Here is a 16,894-nt window from a genome sequence, read left to right as displayed (position 1 = left end):
GGGCTAATGGAAGAGAGCCACTGAACCCCCAAGACTAAATCACAACCCCCGAGAGGCAATGAATACAAATCAACACTGCAAGTATAACCTCCTAAGGACAGTGCACCGGACCGCCAACAGCCTGAACTTTGGACTTTACCACCATCGGCAATCATGACCTCAAATGACTTAGTAGGATGAACTGGTTGGCCCCATTGTTTTAACAACCGAGTGTCGACAAAGTTGTGCGTGCTGCCGGAGTCTAACAAAATCCGCACAGAATGACCCTGGAGAGTGCCCTGCACTTTCATAGTTTGAGCTTTCGGGGTGGCGGTTGTCCCATAGAACGCACACTCACTGAGTTCCATGTGATGAACTTCAGGAGGGGAGTCCGGGGGAAACGCATCAAGCTCCGCTTGGTCAGCAACATCGAGCATAAGCAATTGCTTCAACCCACATTTATGACCCGGAACCCATTTGTCAGTGCAAAACCAACATTCGCCCTTATCCCGTTTTAATTGGATGTCAGCTGGAGAAAGCTTCTTAACAGGATAATTTTGGACCCGAGGAACATAGGGATGGATGGCAGTAGTAGTGTTTGGGTGGTGTTTAGGAACTGTGGGTGATGGTTTAGGGATACCGCCTTTGAGCTCTTGAAACTTAGTATCTAACTGAACCGCAATGGCAATAGCATCATGAACAGAATGAGGCTTCAACAATTTCACATCATACTTTAATTCTCGTTTAAGGCCACCAAGGAAACAACTCTTTAACAAGAGAGGACCAACATCACAAGTACGATTAGCCAGTTTTCTAAATTCAGCAATATAATCACGCAGGGTACCTGTTTGGCGAAGTTTGAAGAGTGCCTCAGTACTATCGTCAAACTCGGAAGGACCAAACTCCTTACACAGTGCTTGAGTGAAGTCCTCCCAACAGGGAGTAGTATTGGAACAATCCATCCATCGATACCACTGAAGGATCTCCCCCTCGAGGTGGAATGAAGCTGTGACCACGCGCTGAGAAGCAGGAATGCCATAATAAACAAAAAATTGTTCAGCCTTATAGATCCAGGATAACAAATCGTCACCATCGCCAAATCGGGGAAAGTCGATGCGCGGAGACCACGGTGGCTTGACCGTAGCACTGCCAGGGGTGACCGGACTGTGCGGCGCGTGGATGCGGTCCATGTCGCGATGTGGAGGAAGATCCGTGAAAGAAGGAGCAGAAGGACCCTCGCCGCCGCCGCGAGCAGCTTGCTCACGACGAAATTGCTCGAAATAGACAGGCAATCGTGTTTCAAAAGCATGATCAATGGCTTCAGCGAACTGATTGGGAAGGTTGGCTAAGATGGTTTCAATAGCAGCAACACGAGATTCCATGGCAGAGAGGCGGGCCGTGGTGGTGGAACGGGGCATATACAGAAGGGATACCAGAATCGGAGGGTGATACCAATGATAAAACCCAAGCCAATACCTAGCTGCAACCTTGACTGTGTGGTAATGGTGGGTACTAAGGAAAGGAATTGCACAGCAAGAAAAGGAAATTTCTAATTGTTTTTCATATATGCTTTTCAATCCACTAGCTGAGGCTTTTATCCCACAAGCCAGCCCTTACATTCGCGAGAGTGCCATCTGGCATAACAACAACTCAATTAAAACTAAAACCCACAATTAACAAGACTATTACAATCTAATCCTTACTCTAATACAATCTGACCCCCATTATTTAACTACTACTTCATAGTGATCCAAGGATTCACTAATAGGCCAATTGCAAGATCATAACACAAACTGCATGTTTCACTCACCTCAAATGGTGAAGAAGCGAGTCCCCGAATGGCTCAACAGCTCGCTCTGGTCCTCCTCCACGCCCTCCCCTTCCATCGACGACGATCTCGTCCAACGTTACACCTCCAATCCCACCGCCGCCGCCACCACCACTCCAATTTCTAGTTATTCTGTCTCCGACTATGACCCGCCTTCCACGGTTGACCCCCCAATCCCTGTTGCCCCTCCCAAATCCACCAGAGAAGACAAGCATCTTCCCGAGCCCCAATTCTCAGATTCATTTCCGCATCACGAAGACAAGAGCAACAACACCGCTCCGTCCCCCGAGGATATCTCCAGACAGTCTCAACTCTTGGCCGAGGTTTGCCCCTCACTCTCTCTCCCTATGCATGTATTGCTGATGAATGATTAGGTTTTTCTTAATTTTGTGTTTGCAGCTGTCGAGGGAGGTGATTAATTTGCGCGAATTGCGGAGAATTTCATCTCAGGGCATACCAGATGGTGCTGGGATACGGTCTACAGTTTGGAAGGTGATAATGTTTCGGTTTTTTTATTTTTGTTTGATTTCATTTAGTGTTTAGGACGTGTTTGTTTCTAGAGAAAATGTAGGCAATTTCTCGTAAATTTAGCTTTATCATGGACAGAATGATGCTTGAGGACTTGAGAGTTACCCGTCTAGCCGATGGAGCAGGACATAGTAAAAGAAGTGTGCAATTCTGATTTTACCTGTTGCAGCCAAGGAACTGGATTAGTTTTAATGGTTGATAATTGTTCCTTGCAGCTTTTACTCGGATATCTACCACCGGATCGGGGACTTTGGTTGTCTGAGTTAGCTAAAAAGAGGTCACAGTACAAGCATTTTAAAGACGAGCTTTTGATGAATCCTGTAAGTCATGTTCACTGTTATATCACTGTCATTTTATCTACTTCTTTGGATTTTGAAGATCAAACAGAAAAGCTAGATTGATGACATAAGGTTAAGAGGTTGCTTTGATCTGAAGGGTAGCTAACGCTTTTCTATATTGGGCAAACATTTCTCTAGAAAGTTGCTACAAGTTTTAATCACAGTTGTTCAAATTCATAGAGATGTTGAAGAATAAAAAAAATTGATAAGATTCAAGCATCAGCTGGTAATCCTATTAGTGAAAAGATTGGTTAGCGGCCGATTTTTGTCCTGGAAAGACTACAACAACAACAACAAAACCTTTTCCTACTAAGTGAGGTCGGCTATGTGAATCCTAGAACGCCATTGCGCTCGGTTTTGTGTCATGTCCTCCGTTAGATCCAAGTACTCTAAGTTTTTTCTTAGGGTCTCTTCCAAAGTTTTCCTAGGTCTTCCTCTACCCCTTCGGCCCTGAACCTCTGTCCTGTAGTCACATCTTCGGACTGGAGCGTCAGTAGGCCTTCTTTGCACATGTCCAACCCACTCATTCCTAATCTTATCCTTTCTCGTGAGCCCACACCTCCAATAAGCATCCTCATCTCCGCTACACCCATTTTGTGTACGTGTTGATGCTTCACCGCCCAACATTCTGTGCCATACAGCATCGCCGACCTTATTGCCGTCCTATAAAATTTTCCCTTGAACTTCAGTGGCATACGACGGTCACACAACACGCCGGATGTACTCTTCCACTTCATCCATCCCGCTTGTATTCCATATATTCTGTCTTTGATTGGTTTAGGCGAAGACCTTTAGATTCCAACACTTCTTTCCAAATGTTAAGCTTTGCATTTACCCCTTCCGAGTTTCATCTATCAACCCTATATCGTCTGCGAAAAGCATACACCAAGGAATAACATCTTGAATATGTCCTGTTAACTCATCCATTACCAATGCAAAAAGGTAAGGACTTAAGGATTGTTGATACACAAAATCAGTGAGGACTTTGGTACAACAGAAAGTATTAAGTTTGTGATCTTCGCTAGATTGCTCCGGTTATTAGTGTGGATAAGTATGTAAAAGGATAGAGATAGGAGAACAAACACAAGATGTACGTGGTTCACCCAGATTGGCTACGTCCACGGAGTAGAGGAGTTCTCATTAATTGTGAAGGGTTTACACAAGTACATAGGTTCAAACTCTCCTTTAGTGGGTACAAGTGAATGATTTAGTACAAATAGCATTAGGAAATATTTTGGGAGAATGATCTCCTTTTATAGAAGAGAGTTTCTAGCCTTGTTCTGACATTGACACGTGTCATGTTGTAATTGGCTTCCGATGTTGACACGTGTCGCGCTATGATTGGCTTCTGATGTCGACACGTGTCGCTCTGTAATTGGCCTCCTGGTTGGAGGGGAAGCTCCTCGGTTGGGGACTTGCAAGATCCAAGCCGCTGAGTAATCACGAAACTTTTAAGTACCGAAGTGTGGTATCTTCACTTGTCTTATATGTCTCATAGGTAGATGTGGCATCTTCTCTGGAAGTACTCTTCCTCCGTCCAGGGGTGGTATCTTTAACTGGTAGAGATGCACAAAGTAATGTATCAATTTCACTTGAAGCTTACTTATAGTTTCAAGCTTGGTCAAGTGCGATACAAACCATGTAGTAGAAGTCCCCCAAGTCGCCGAGCTAGGAGATCTGCTGAAAGAGGTGACAGACAAGGTAAGCAATCAGAGCTCCAAGCAATCAGTCCCAGATCAGAAGTTTGATTTTGAGTTCCGGTTGATTATTCTCATTCTTCTTATCTTGCAGGCAGCATGAAGGATAAAGAGAAGAAAAGGAGAATAGATGATATGAGGTACTTTTGTTTTTAAAGAAGTAACTTTCCACAGGCTTATTCTTGAACTGGGCTGGAGGGTTTTCTGGTTACCTCCAGAGTATAAGGCCGACTGAAGAATTTGAGGGTCAAAACAAGTCCATCAAATCTAAAGTACGTTTGACCCTGCTGATATGGGATACTTTTGCTGTTGACAAAGTAGTGGAAGTATTGGCACGTGTTCTATTACGCTTGTCTCCACATGCTTCCTTGGATCCTTCTCACTTGCCCTATCTGTTTATCAGGCAGATGTGGTATCTTCTCTGGAAGCATAAGATAAGATGTTGAAGATGAGTACTTGAGAGCAATGCCAGGTAAGTAATCAGGTAAGGGGTTCTAGGCAGTCAGTTCCTGATTGAAAGCTTGATTCCAAGTGCTAACTGATTGCTCTCTTTCTCCTTGTCTTGCAGGTAAGAACAAGGCCAAAGGAAAAGACAGAGAAAAAGCATGATATGAGATATTCTTGCTCTGGTGTAGCTTGTTTGCAGAGGTATTATCGGGGGGAAAGAAAGCTGAGTATTTTGAGAGGCTTCGTTGGGAGTGCCCTCTCAGATATGAAGGGTTGATCATTTTTGCAGGTCTGCCTGTCCGTTGAGGATGGATGTCGACATATATAGGAGTCTCCTTAACAAGTAGTAATGCTATTCCTTTACCCTTGGTCATAGCACTGTAGTGGGAGCTGCCAGCTTCACGTGTTTTGACTCTGTCAAAGCACTTTGAAAAAGTGGTCTGTGGTATCTGGAAAGCTGATGTTGCGTGTGAAGATTACAGACAAGCTTTATCTAAGGAGATATGGCTCTCGAAGTTGAGAAAGCGATGCCTCTTCGATTTTCGAACAAGCGATCTTGTCGGAGATTTGGCTCTCGGGATTCGAAGAACGGTGCCTCTTCGAATTTTAAGAAAGCAATCCTGCTGGGAGTCTGGTTCTTGAAATTCGGAGAGCGGTGTCTCTTCGATTTTTGAGAAAATAATCCTGTTGGGAGTCTGGCTCTCGAGATTCGGAGGGCGGTGCCTCTTCGATTTTGGAGCAAACAATCTTGTTGGGAGTGTTTTCTTGAATGTGAGTAAAGGTTGGGCATTTTTGCTAGTCTACCTTGCCACGGAGCACAGAGGTTGACACACAGGAACTTTCCAATTATCCAGCAGTGGTGCTGTTCCTTTACCCTTGTGGGTAATAATATAGTAGCTAAATCTTTAAAATTTATGTGTCTAAACTTTGTTAGTGCTGTTTCTTTGCTATTCTTTTATCCTTCTTGGTCATAGCGATGTAGTGGGAGCTGTAAGCTTCACGTGTCTAAACTTTGTCAGAGATCTTTGGCAAAGTTATCTGTGGTATGCTTGAGCTGATGTTGAGTGTGGAAAGTGGATGATTGAACAGTAAGATTCACGTGCTTTTTACTTCACCAGAAATCTTCGACAGATTGCCCGTAATTTCCGCAAAGCTGAGTGTGCATGTGACAGGTGCTGACAAGGCTGAGAAAGCAGGTGCCTCTTCGATTTCTGAGACCGGCCCTCGTGGTCTCTTAGCAGCCCCGCTTTTGAGAAAGCAAGTGCCTCTTCGATTTTTGAGATCGGCCCTCGTGGTCTTTGAGCAGCCCAGCTTTTGAGAAAGCAAACGCCTCTTCGATCTCTGAGATCGGCCCTCGTGGTCTTTGAGCAGCCCAGCTTTTGAGAAAGCAAACGTCTCTTCGATTTCTGAAGCTCCGTCGAGTGCAAATTTTTATAGAGGCTGGCATTAAGTTCCAAAGCACACTTGAATCTCCACCAGTAGAAGCTCCCTTCTTGCACTTCTAAGATCTTGATTTGTCCGACCTCTTCTCTCTTCAACACCTTTGAAAATGTCTGGCCCTTCCGATTGTTGTTTTGACTTGAACCATGGTGAAGAGGCTGCCGCGCCTTCTCCAGACAACATATGGCGCCCATCCTTCTTATCCCCTACTGGTCCTCTTACCGTTGGGGATTCCGTGATGAAGAATGATATGATCGCTGCGGTGGTGGCCAGGAACCTTCTCACTCCCAAAGATGACAGACTTCTTTCCAAACGGTCTAATGAGTTGGCTGTTAAGGACTCTCTGGTTCTTAGTGTTCAGTGTGCAGGTTCTGTGTCGAATATGGCCCAACGCCTATTTGCTCGAACCCGCCAAGTAGAATCATTGGCGGCGAAAGTGATGAGTCTCAAGTAGGAGATTAGAGGGCTCAAACATGAGAATAAACAGTTGCACAAGCTCGCACACTCATTAGCTTAATACCCCTATAGTTCATGCAATTTTGTACGTCGCCCTTATTCTTGTAGATAGGCACCAAAGTGCTCTTTCGCCACTCATTTGGCATATTCTTCGTTTTCAAAATCCTATTGAAAAAGTCAGTGAGCCATGCTATACCTGTCTCTCCCAAGACTTTCCACACTTCGATCGGTATACCATCTAGGCCCACTGCTTTTCTATGCTTCATTTTCTTCAAAGCTACAACCACTTCTTCCTTCCTGATTCGACGATAAAAGGAGTAGTTTCTACACTCTTCTGAGTTACTCAACTCCCCTAAAGAAATACTCCTTTCATGTCCTTCATTGAAAAGATTATGAAAATAACCTCTCCATCTGTCTTTGACCGCGTTCTCTGTAGCAAGAACCTTTCCATCCTCATCCTTGATGCACCTCACTTGGTTTAGGTCCTTTGTCTTATTTTTCCTTGCTCTAGCTAGTTTATAGATATCAAACTCTCCTTCTTTGGTATCTAGTCGCTTATACATATCGTCATAAGCCACTAACTTAGCTTCTCTCACAGCTTTCTTCGCCTCTTGCTTCGCTCTTCTATACCTTTCACCATTTTCATCGGTCCTATCCTTGTATAAGGCTTTACAACATTCCTTCTTAGCCTTCACCTTTGTTTGTATCTCCTCATTCCACCACCAAGATTCCTTTTGGTGTGGAGCAAAGCCCTTGGACTCTCCTAATACCTCTTTTGCTACTTTTCGGATACAACTAGCCATGGAATCCCACCTTTGGCTAGCTTCACCCTCTCTATCCCACACACACTGGGTGATTACTTTCTCTTTGAAAATGGCTTGTTTTTCTCATTTTAGATTCCACCATCTAGTCCTTGGGCACTTCCAAGTCTTGTTCTTTTTTCTGGCTCTTGTCATCCATGGCAGTACAGTTATCTTTGTTTCTCCTTGTAGTATTTCATATTGCATGTTTCTTGGTGACCGCTTAGCCAGCTTTGTGGGATTTTAATTTGTTAAGATAAATTGAAAAATGAAAGGTCATAATATGCTATGTGGTTCATACATTTTTGCATTTTTTAAATTCTGTGAGAAATGGCTTACTGAATGTTTCCATTGGCTAGTCAGTCAGAAATCACAAGGAAGATGGATAACTGCACTACTTGTGACAATGATGAATTAAAATGTCAAGGCAAGGGGTTGCTATCAAGATCAGAAATACCTCATGGGGAGCATCCATTGAGTCTTGGGAAGTCCAGTGTCTGGAATCAATTCTTCCAGGTAATTACCCAATTGACTTGCTCAATTGATTTTCCGAGCAAACTTGCTCAATTGATTTATCGAGCAAACTTTCTTCCAATTCCATAATGTGCACAATGCAAAATAATGTTTTTTATAAGCCAACTCTGTAAATATATATTTTTCAGAGTAATAAAAATTATGGTACAAACAAACCAACTGTATTTTTGGCAGAATTGATAAGAAACGCAAGGTTTTCAAGTATAATTGGCATGTGCTTCAGTTGTAAGTCAAGAGCGTAGCTTGTTTTGGCCATATGTCTGATGTAAACTCAAATTTCCAATTTTTTTGTGTAAATCTTAGTTCCTTGTCATGCTGTCGTTATAGAATGGTGGTAACAATTTCTGGTGCAAAACCTCATTTTTATATGTAACTCCAATTTTGGGTCATGTAGGACAAAGAGATCATAGAACAAATTGACCGAGATGTAAAGCGCACACATCCAGACATGCACTTCTTCTCAGGAGACTCTCAAGATGCTAAATCTAATCAGGTTTTTCTTTGATGTCCTGCTCAAACTATGGTACAGACCAGCCGTAAGATTGGCAAATACAAGCCATTTGGCTGACTATGTATATAACAATTTCAGGATGCTTTGAAGACCATCCTGGTTATATTTGCAAAGCTAAATCCTGGTATAAGATATGTTCAAGGGATGAACGAAATTTTGGCACCACTGTTTTATGTATTAAAAAATGATCCCAACGAGGAAGATGCGGTAAGAGTGCCATATGTTTTTTCTATTTAGTTTACAAGCCACTCTATTTAAATTTCAGACCATAGCATGTTCTTATACGTGTTCATCTGTATGTGAGGTTTAAAATTTAGGTACTTGGTGTTTGGAGATGTTGACTTTCTGGTTGTCGTTCATTTAATTTGAAATGCATGTTCTTCTGGTATATATTTTCATATGGTATACATTTCCAGACTTGTAGGCTTAATTATGGAAAAAGGGTAACATGCACATAATAAGGGGCAAATGTTGACCCCAACTCACAGGTGCCAGAATTTAATTCACCTGAAGAAAAAGAATTGAGAGCAGTTTATCATGAAAACTATTCAGCATTGCCTATGTTTTCTCTATAACAAAAGAAAATATTGAGCAACTGATTATAGTGTTGGCTGTGAACAATAAATTGTGTTAATGCGTGGACAAGGGATGGACACAATGATATACGTCAGTTTGTTGTCATTATGCTTTTGTGCAATAAACTTTCATTATCATTCTATTTATCGTATTTGGTCACTTTTGCTCATTGTTTCCAAATGCCAAGTTTTGTAGGCCTCTGCTGAAGCAGACACGTTCTTTTGTTTTGTTGAATTATTGAGTGGCTTCCGTGACCATTTCTGTCAGCAACTCGATAATAGTGTTGTTGGAATTCGTTCCACAATAACAAGATTGTCACAACTTTTGAAGGAACATGATGAAGAGCTATGGCGTCATCTCGAGATCACAACCAAAGTAAGACATTCTCTATCTTTGAATATGTTTTTCTCTGAATCAAAATGGGTGGCTAATGGTCGAGTGGGGCACACTTGGGGTACCTTCTGTTTACTGATTTTTGTAGCTAGATAAGGTAATCATTGTGCATATGTTTTACAAATTTGAACAAAACCTTAAAGGTCGAATTATCTGTTATCAAAGTTTTTAATGTTAATTTTCTTTTCAATACACGCTTTATAACGCCTTGAATAAATATTGCCTTGAAACTAATTTGTTATTAGATTCTTTCTATTTCTGGGTCCAAGCTTATCCAGTGACTGCCTATCACTTTCTTTTACTAATCTCCTAAAAGATTTGATCAAAGTCTATAATTTTTCCAAGATGGCTGAGAGAATTATTGTGTCACCTGTTGACAGCCTTAGAAGTAGTAAAATACTGCTTAAATATTCATCATGTTAAGGTTTTCAAGGTGATTCGAGAATATCATATTTAGGTCGCTAGAATTCTTTATATAGGACTGACTGGGTTCTTATTTTAAATGACAGGTCAATCCCCAATTTTATGCATTTAGGTGGATCACTCTCCTCTTAACCCAGGAATTCAATTTCACAGACAGCCATCACATTTGGGACACACTTTTAAGTGATCCCGAAGGTCCTCAGGTAGTACCATATCCTTTCCGACTTTAGGTTACTTATTATTTCTTCTCTTTTGTTTTCAGGGTGTTAACAGGGTGTTAATCACCACCCTTAGATTGTCAATAATATCTGACCAAATGAAAAACTATCAATCTTGCTTGTGGTTGAGGTCACTCCGCCCTTTTTGGGCTTGCCTTTGCTTTTGGCTGTTTTTTGTTTGTTCGTTCGTAGGCTAACGATGAATCTAACTAACAAATTGTAGGAAACCCTTCTTCGAGTATGCTGTGCAATGTTGATTCTCATTCGGAGGCGCTTACTAGCAGGTGATTTTACCTCAAATCTCAAACTACTGCAGAACTATCCTCCAACAAACATCAGCCATCTGCTCTACGTTGCCAACAAGTTGCGTGTACAATCCTCAGGCTAATTTACCTAACACACCATCACTCCCTTTTTATTTTTCTCTTCCATCATTTCGTGATTCAAATGTCCATGTTTTGTAAATGACTGGGTGTATATGCTCTTAGAGTAACAACTGACTGCTTTAAATTAATTAATTTGGTAGAGTAGTCTGAATAGTCCTCATCTTTACAAGGATGAATTGTTGAATGTGGATTTTTTTTTTGTTGGGACACTAGTCATACGACTTGTTCCGTGGTTTGTCGAATGGATTGCGGTTATTTTCTATATATTTCGTTTACACTTTGTTCTTTTATCAATATTTTATAAATTCGTGTCGCTATAAACCGGTCGACCTATTGAATTTCAGTCGGACTTTAGTGGTAGCGAAACTAGCAGAGGTTCGGTATGGGATCCTAAACCAAAAATGAAATTTTGAATCCTAAACTGAAAATTTTCGGGAGGGAATTTGAAGATCAATTCCAAACTGAAATTTCGGTATTCCCAATTTTCAAAATTCCCGAAATATTTTTGGTATTCCGGGATGGTTCGGTATTAACCAAATTTTTTATAAATTGGAATACCAATCATTCATATCAAGTCAAATTAACATGGAATCAAATAAAATAAGTTAAGTAACAAACCCAGAAACAAAAAAATAAGTTACAAAATATGTTTGAAAACTAACCATACGATTTTTTGATTTCGTGTTGAAGAAATATACACATTTGGTTGAGAAGCAATAGTGCAAGGTGAGTGTGTGTGAGGTTTGTACAGGCATGTGGCGATAAAAGGTTATGGTTATTACCTGTAGACCAAATGGCAGAGTTAAAATTCTAGAAATCCAAGAGTTGGATGACAGCGTTGAACAAATGGAGCAAAGGGCTATGGTTACTACCTGTAGACCACACCAATTATATTGCTACTAGTGGTTTGCAACAATTCAAATGTCTTTTTTCAGTACTTGAATTCAACTTCAACTATAACATACATGCAACCAAAATAAAATCGGTTCCATATGTCATCCAGAAAATTTTGGGAATTTTAGTTTGGGACTTTTTGGTTTAATTCGGGAATTTTGGGAATTTTTTCCAACCCTAAGCAGAGTAGGGTTAGTTCAGATGTACCTATTTTGAGATTTGAGATTGGCAATGTGGGCTATTGGAATAGAGCTCATCCCAAATGGGTAGAACAAAAGGCTATTCAGGAGGAGATTTGAAATAGCCCCTATATTGACAAATCACTTGCGAACAACGTGAAATTATGTCCCAAGGCTGCAAATCACAATTTAACACATGCATAAAAAACAAGGTTAAGGTCGCCTCCTTCGAGCTTGGGAGCTTTCAAAATGGACAGATATATCAACTCAAGTGCATAAGAACCAGAATGAGCATACCAAAAAATGTTAAAGTAATTGTGCATTTTGTTAAGGTATAGAAAAATCATTAGACTATCGCCATAAATGTCAGAATCATACAAGCAAGTCAAACCAATATATTACAATAAATCACATGCATTGTATATGTTTAGATCGGAGCATAACAAATTAGTCAACTATCGACGTGTCTCGTGTTGTGCATACTCCAGCCGCTTGAACATGATCAAGAAGAAAACAGAAATTCAGACTGGGTGAAAAATCATCAACTTGTATGATCAGGAGGAGCATGAAAGATGAGTAAATATCCGAATGATGAGTAAAACAACATGCAATTGTTTGTGAAAGAGGTCAAGAAAGGAAATTTCTTCAAAGGAAGTATTTAAACAGAAAGAAAATATGGATATTATGATTACCTCAAAGGCAGAGTAACAATCACCCGCTAAAAATCCTCCAACTACTTTCTCATCCCTCTGCCACAGGTATTGTGGAATTTGATTCCAGGCCATCCATAACTTCACTCAACTGGCTGTCCAGAATTTCCAAAACATTATCCGGTGGACATTCATCTGCTGGATTCTTAGGAGACGTTTGGCAGAAACATTCCGGCCAAGAATTTGTATAGAAAGACTCAGGCGGGGTCCGCTTGTGCTTTCCTATCCGGTCTAATTGTGGTCCGGAAGCCATAATAGGGGCGGTGTCCAAGGAGATTGTTGGCAAAGTTGCTAGGGCCATCATATGTAGGTATAAAAATATCAGAGAGGAGGCAAACCATGTAGTCCACTGCAGACCCTAACAATCCCTGGGTGTTTTCTGCTAGCTCGAAACAGTTTCATGAATCTATGCCCACCAAATAGTTCACCAGCAGCTAGGTATATCCTGGTAGAATTGTTAAACCTCATTGCCGACCTGCATACAAAAGGGGAACAAGCTTGTTTGCATTTTATATACAAAATGTCATCTGGTATCTGTTGCTAAGAACAACATAAGCTTTTATATACAAAATGTCATCTGGTATCTGTTGGTAAGAACAATATAAGCTGCCGATGCAATGCAAGGTAATAATCTTTAATATTGATGGGCTCCATATACTGTAATATGCAAAATAAATAACAAGAAAGATAATATTACCTCTTCAGGAGTTAATGGGCATTTTCCTAGGGCTCTTCTTTCCTCATAGACAAGCTTCTTTGGCGCAAAATTTTCTTTTCGATACTTCTTCAAAATCTCTTGCTCTTTGGGGTTGAAAATATCAAAGCAGCTGCAGAGTTATCATACCAGATGTTAAGTCCTCACATAACATTATTTTTCAAAATCTGAACCCATGAACTATTTTGGTCTTCATCCAAAACAAAACAAAAAATAAAAAATTATTCAGTCATGAAACAAACAGATTGCGCCCCTTGCCTAGCTAGTCTAGTGGCCATGAAAGATGAAATTTCCACACATGATATAAAGGCCAACAATCTACTCATTATTCATTTTATGTAAGGATTTCGCTAATAACATACCTCATTTTTGTGAGACTATATAGATAACACTGTTGTGCTTGGAATCTTAGTTTTGACCAATTGACACTACGATAAAAGATAAAGTTCAGTTAAAGTAGTCGAGTTTAATTATGGTTCAACCTTTTTTTGTACCTCTTCTCTCTCCTTGTTCTGCTCAATTAGTATCAAACCAACCCATATCGTATGTCCCTTAAAGCATTATTATGCTGGGAATTGGAAACTATGGCAGCATTGGTTAAAGGGAACCCCCATTCCCACTGACCCTAAATATTTTACAAAAGTACCATCAAATCTTTGACAAGTTTAACTCAAAGTACGCGTACACAAACATTTTTCTACAAGTAATTATGTGTATGGTTTGCTTCCGTTTTATTCCGCTCCTATTACATCTTACCATATGCAACAAAGTCAATCATTCATCTCAGATCCGACCCTCCACCCCCATGCAGATGCAAACTTGAGCATAACAAGATAATCAGATAAGAACGTACCCAGCAAATGCCAGCATATCCATCTCAAAACGAAGATGTATGGACATGAAGTGACCTTGTGAGTGAAGCTTATCTACGATTGATTTACTTAACTTATATTTCACTTAAACCTCAGAGCATGATAGCTAACTCTGCATCTCAACCGTTGATACTCAGGGTTGTCATTCTCTTCTGCCAAGCGATGTGAAAAGGGAGTAAGATAAATAGCACCATGCTCCTTCATTTTCGCAAGTGCATCTGTAGTATACCAACTGATAGGAGAATCTCGAGGGGGACGAAGCTGAGACAAGGTTTAGAGGAAGAGCGAGTCAACATTTCAAACATATTGAAGAACTCAAATTGATTTCTGATTATGAATTTGATGATAAAAATACTGATGTTATACCTGCACAGCTTTTATCTTCTTGGTCTTCCCATTTTTGCGAATTTCTGGTATTTTTTCTACAATTTTTACATCATACCTCAATGACTTGATAAAATGCTCAACATCATAGATACCGCCGAAACCACTGCACTTGAACATAATAATTTATAAACTTAACAGAAACAAGCGTACAATTAACCATGAGAGCACAGTAGACACATTACTCACAGTTCATCAAAACGAATTCCTTTTGCTTTTCCAAGAAAATATAATATTTATGTCATTACCATAAAATATGAAGGGAGCTATTCATATGAAACTGTGCAAAAAGATGCAAATGGCTGTACAGGAAAATCCGTTCATGCAGATATCTTGAAGCTTTCTCTTTCCATTCAACAAAGTTATAGACCAGTCACTAACATGTTTTCTAATTCCTCCATAATTATGAAAATGTTACAGACAGTGACTAATTATATGCGACATGTCTCCTATGTAGCTACGTGTTTATCACAATTTTATCTACCTTCTCTCTCTTGTCTTGGTTAATACTTAACAGCCTCAATCAGAAAATAAAAGTTTGTAAGTCTGTAAAATGTGAATTTGAATACACCAAGAAACCAAATCTGCATATGTGAATTACTGATTAGAGAACCATTGAAAATAGATACCTGTCATCATGCCAAAAAGAGTTCGCATCCAGTTCTGGCAGCACAAGTGTAGCGTTCATGATTCTTGCTGCACGGACAGCATTGCATACTAAAACATCCAAGAGAGTAATACAACAACAACAAAAAAGCCTTTTCCCACTAAGTGGGGTCGGCTATATGAATCCTAGAACGCCATTGCGCTCGGTTTTGTGTCATGTCCTCCGTTAGATCCAAGTACTCTAAGTCTTTTCTTAGGGTCTCTTTGATGCAAAATATATAAGCACACAAATTAAACCCTCTTTTTATTAATTGTAGTAAAGTATGTAAGTAGGGATCGTTCTGGGCCGGGGATTAGGAGGGATTGCTAAATCACTTGGAAACTGACTTGAAAACGTAAAAACAAAGTTTAAAACACTAACTAGACTCAAAGAATGCAAAACTATACTTTAAAACACTAAAACAAACCAAAAGACTCAAAACAGCCCCTAAACACACAAAACTACCTTAAACACACAATCTGGGCAGTTTTGGGACTCTAACACAAACTTGGACGAATTTTGGTTTTCTAATGAACTAAAACACTTAAAAACATAATCTAAGACAAGTTCTAATTAATATGACTCAAAGAAATAAGATGGGGTTGATTTTGGACGAAAATAATTAAATTAAGACAAGAACAAAGTAAACAAATTCTTAGACAAATTTAAGTGAATCAAAACAGATTGTAAAATGAATTTGAATGAAACTTATGGATGGAAGGCTAGCTAGGAGGTTCTTCTCCACACATGTCACACTTGCATACAAAACGATTTCCAGTTGCTTTTCGATAAGCTATGAATACTCAACGCCCCAAATTAACCGTGAATTGCACTAATTAACCCTCAGTTTTTCCACAAGTTATTGGATTGGATGATTGCATACGACAACCCAAAACATTCCCTACAAGTTCCCTACATGAATAGCATAATAGAGATACAAGCAAGAATCATTAAGTTCTATGAAAAACATAAGCATTGACGAGGCACTCGTTACTATGATTTGCATGAAACTTATGCCAAGAATTTACTTAACGTGATTGTGACTAGCAACCTTCACTACTCGTGAATATAAGTTCATAACGATTAGGTGAAACTCCCTTATATTCTAGCGTTAAATTCATGCATGAAAATTAAGCGTGCACTCTCAACCAACATACACAAATCATTTTTTATACGATCGGATAAGTACATTGAATTCACAACTTATGAATCACAACTGGATGTAATCAAATCATATTGCAAGTATGAACATGGTTTCGAATCACCCCCTAACTAAGAGGGGTTTAGTTCCTCATACTCACAAAGCAAAGATACATACAATTAGACATTAAAATCAAAGGAAAGAAAACACCTAAAATGCTCCAACTTGGGTAGCAAGTGCATCCAAGAATTCTCCTTTGCTTGCTTGCGGCAGATTGCTTTGTGGACGGATTTTTGGGTAGTTTTATGATGTAGAATGGATGGGGAATGGTATGGAAAGGTTTAGGGTAAGTGTGGAGGAGTGTTTGAGGGTTGGAGGGTGGTGGAGAACTAGGCAAAGAGGGTGGAAGAAGGTGGAGTGGCTGTTATGTTTTCTAGGCACTAGAATGGTGTTTTTGGGGTGTTTTGCTACCTAGGGTGAGTATGGACGAATTTCTGTGATGAATGGTGAATATGAGAGTGTGAACCCTTTGCCAAGGGGTGTAAACATGTATATATAGGCCCCAAAAACCTTAGAGAATCAGGTTAGGCTAGGGAGAATGCACGGCAAAGAGTGTATGTGGTGTGCAATGGTCCAAGGGTGAAAAATGAAGTGATGATGCAAAGTGTGAAGGGTAAAATGGAGTGGTCTTGTAGCTAGGGGGCATGAATGATTGTGTACATTGCATAGAGATGGAAAGGGAGGTGAAAATGTGTCAATAAATGGGTCAAAGGTGCAGCAACATGTGGTACACAAGGCA

General features: G+C 40.1%; 2 protein-coding genes across 2 annotated transcripts; one reads left to right on the top strand and one right to left on the bottom strand.

Annotated features, from left to right (window-relative positions):
- Nucleotides 1-1,599: 1,599 nt before the first annotated feature.
- LOC114820557 (uncharacterized) lies at nucleotides 1,600-10,834 on the top strand. The gene is made up of 9 exons (XM_029091527.2): nucleotides 1,600-2,130; nucleotides 2,207-2,299; nucleotides 2,551-2,655; nucleotides 7,877-8,029; nucleotides 8,442-8,540; nucleotides 8,637-8,765; nucleotides 9,330-9,509; nucleotides 10,037-10,153; nucleotides 10,392-10,834. The coding sequence occupies exons 1-9, from the start codon at nucleotides 1,777-1,779 to the stop codon at nucleotides 10,554-10,556; spliced, it is 1,395 nt and encodes a 464-aa protein (XP_028947360.1). The 5' UTR covers nucleotides 1,600-1,776; the 3' UTR covers nucleotides 10,557-10,834.
- Nucleotides 10,835-11,915: 1,081 nt separating this feature from the next.
- Nucleotides 11,916-14,996, bottom strand: LOC108171258 (O-fucosyltransferase 1-like). Its single transcript, XM_070811491.1, is given in 6 exon segments — nucleotides 11,916-12,118; nucleotides 12,320-13,164; nucleotides 13,906-14,002; nucleotides 14,005-14,185; nucleotides 14,291-14,414; nucleotides 14,938-14,996. Coding segments are annotated over 5 exon segments (654 nt in total). The 3' UTR covers nucleotides 11,916-12,118; nucleotides 12,320-12,971.
- Nucleotides 14,997-16,894: the final 1,898 nt, after the last annotated feature.

This window comes from Malus domestica, chromosome 13, assembly GCF_042453785.1.
Source record: "Malus domestica chromosome 13, GDT2T_hap1".
NCBI lineage: Eukaryota > Viridiplantae > Streptophyta > Magnoliopsida > Rosales > Rosaceae > Malus > Malus domestica.
Note: the sequence above shows the minus strand (reverse complement) of the source record. Positions and strands in the feature narration are given on the sequence as shown.

Coding starts and splice junctions, on each gene's coding strand:
- LOC114820557 (XM_029091527.2), top strand. CDS start 1,777: ATGTTTCACTCACCTCAAATGGTGAAGAAGCGAGTCCCCGAATGGCTC. Junction 9,510..10,036: donor ATCTCGAGATCACAACCAAA/GTAAGACATTCT, acceptor TTTAAATGACAG/GTCAATCCCCAATTTTATGC. Junction 10,154..10,391: donor GTGATCCCGAAGGTCCTCAG/GTAGTACCATAT, acceptor AACAAATTGTAG/GAAACCCTTCTTCGAGTATG.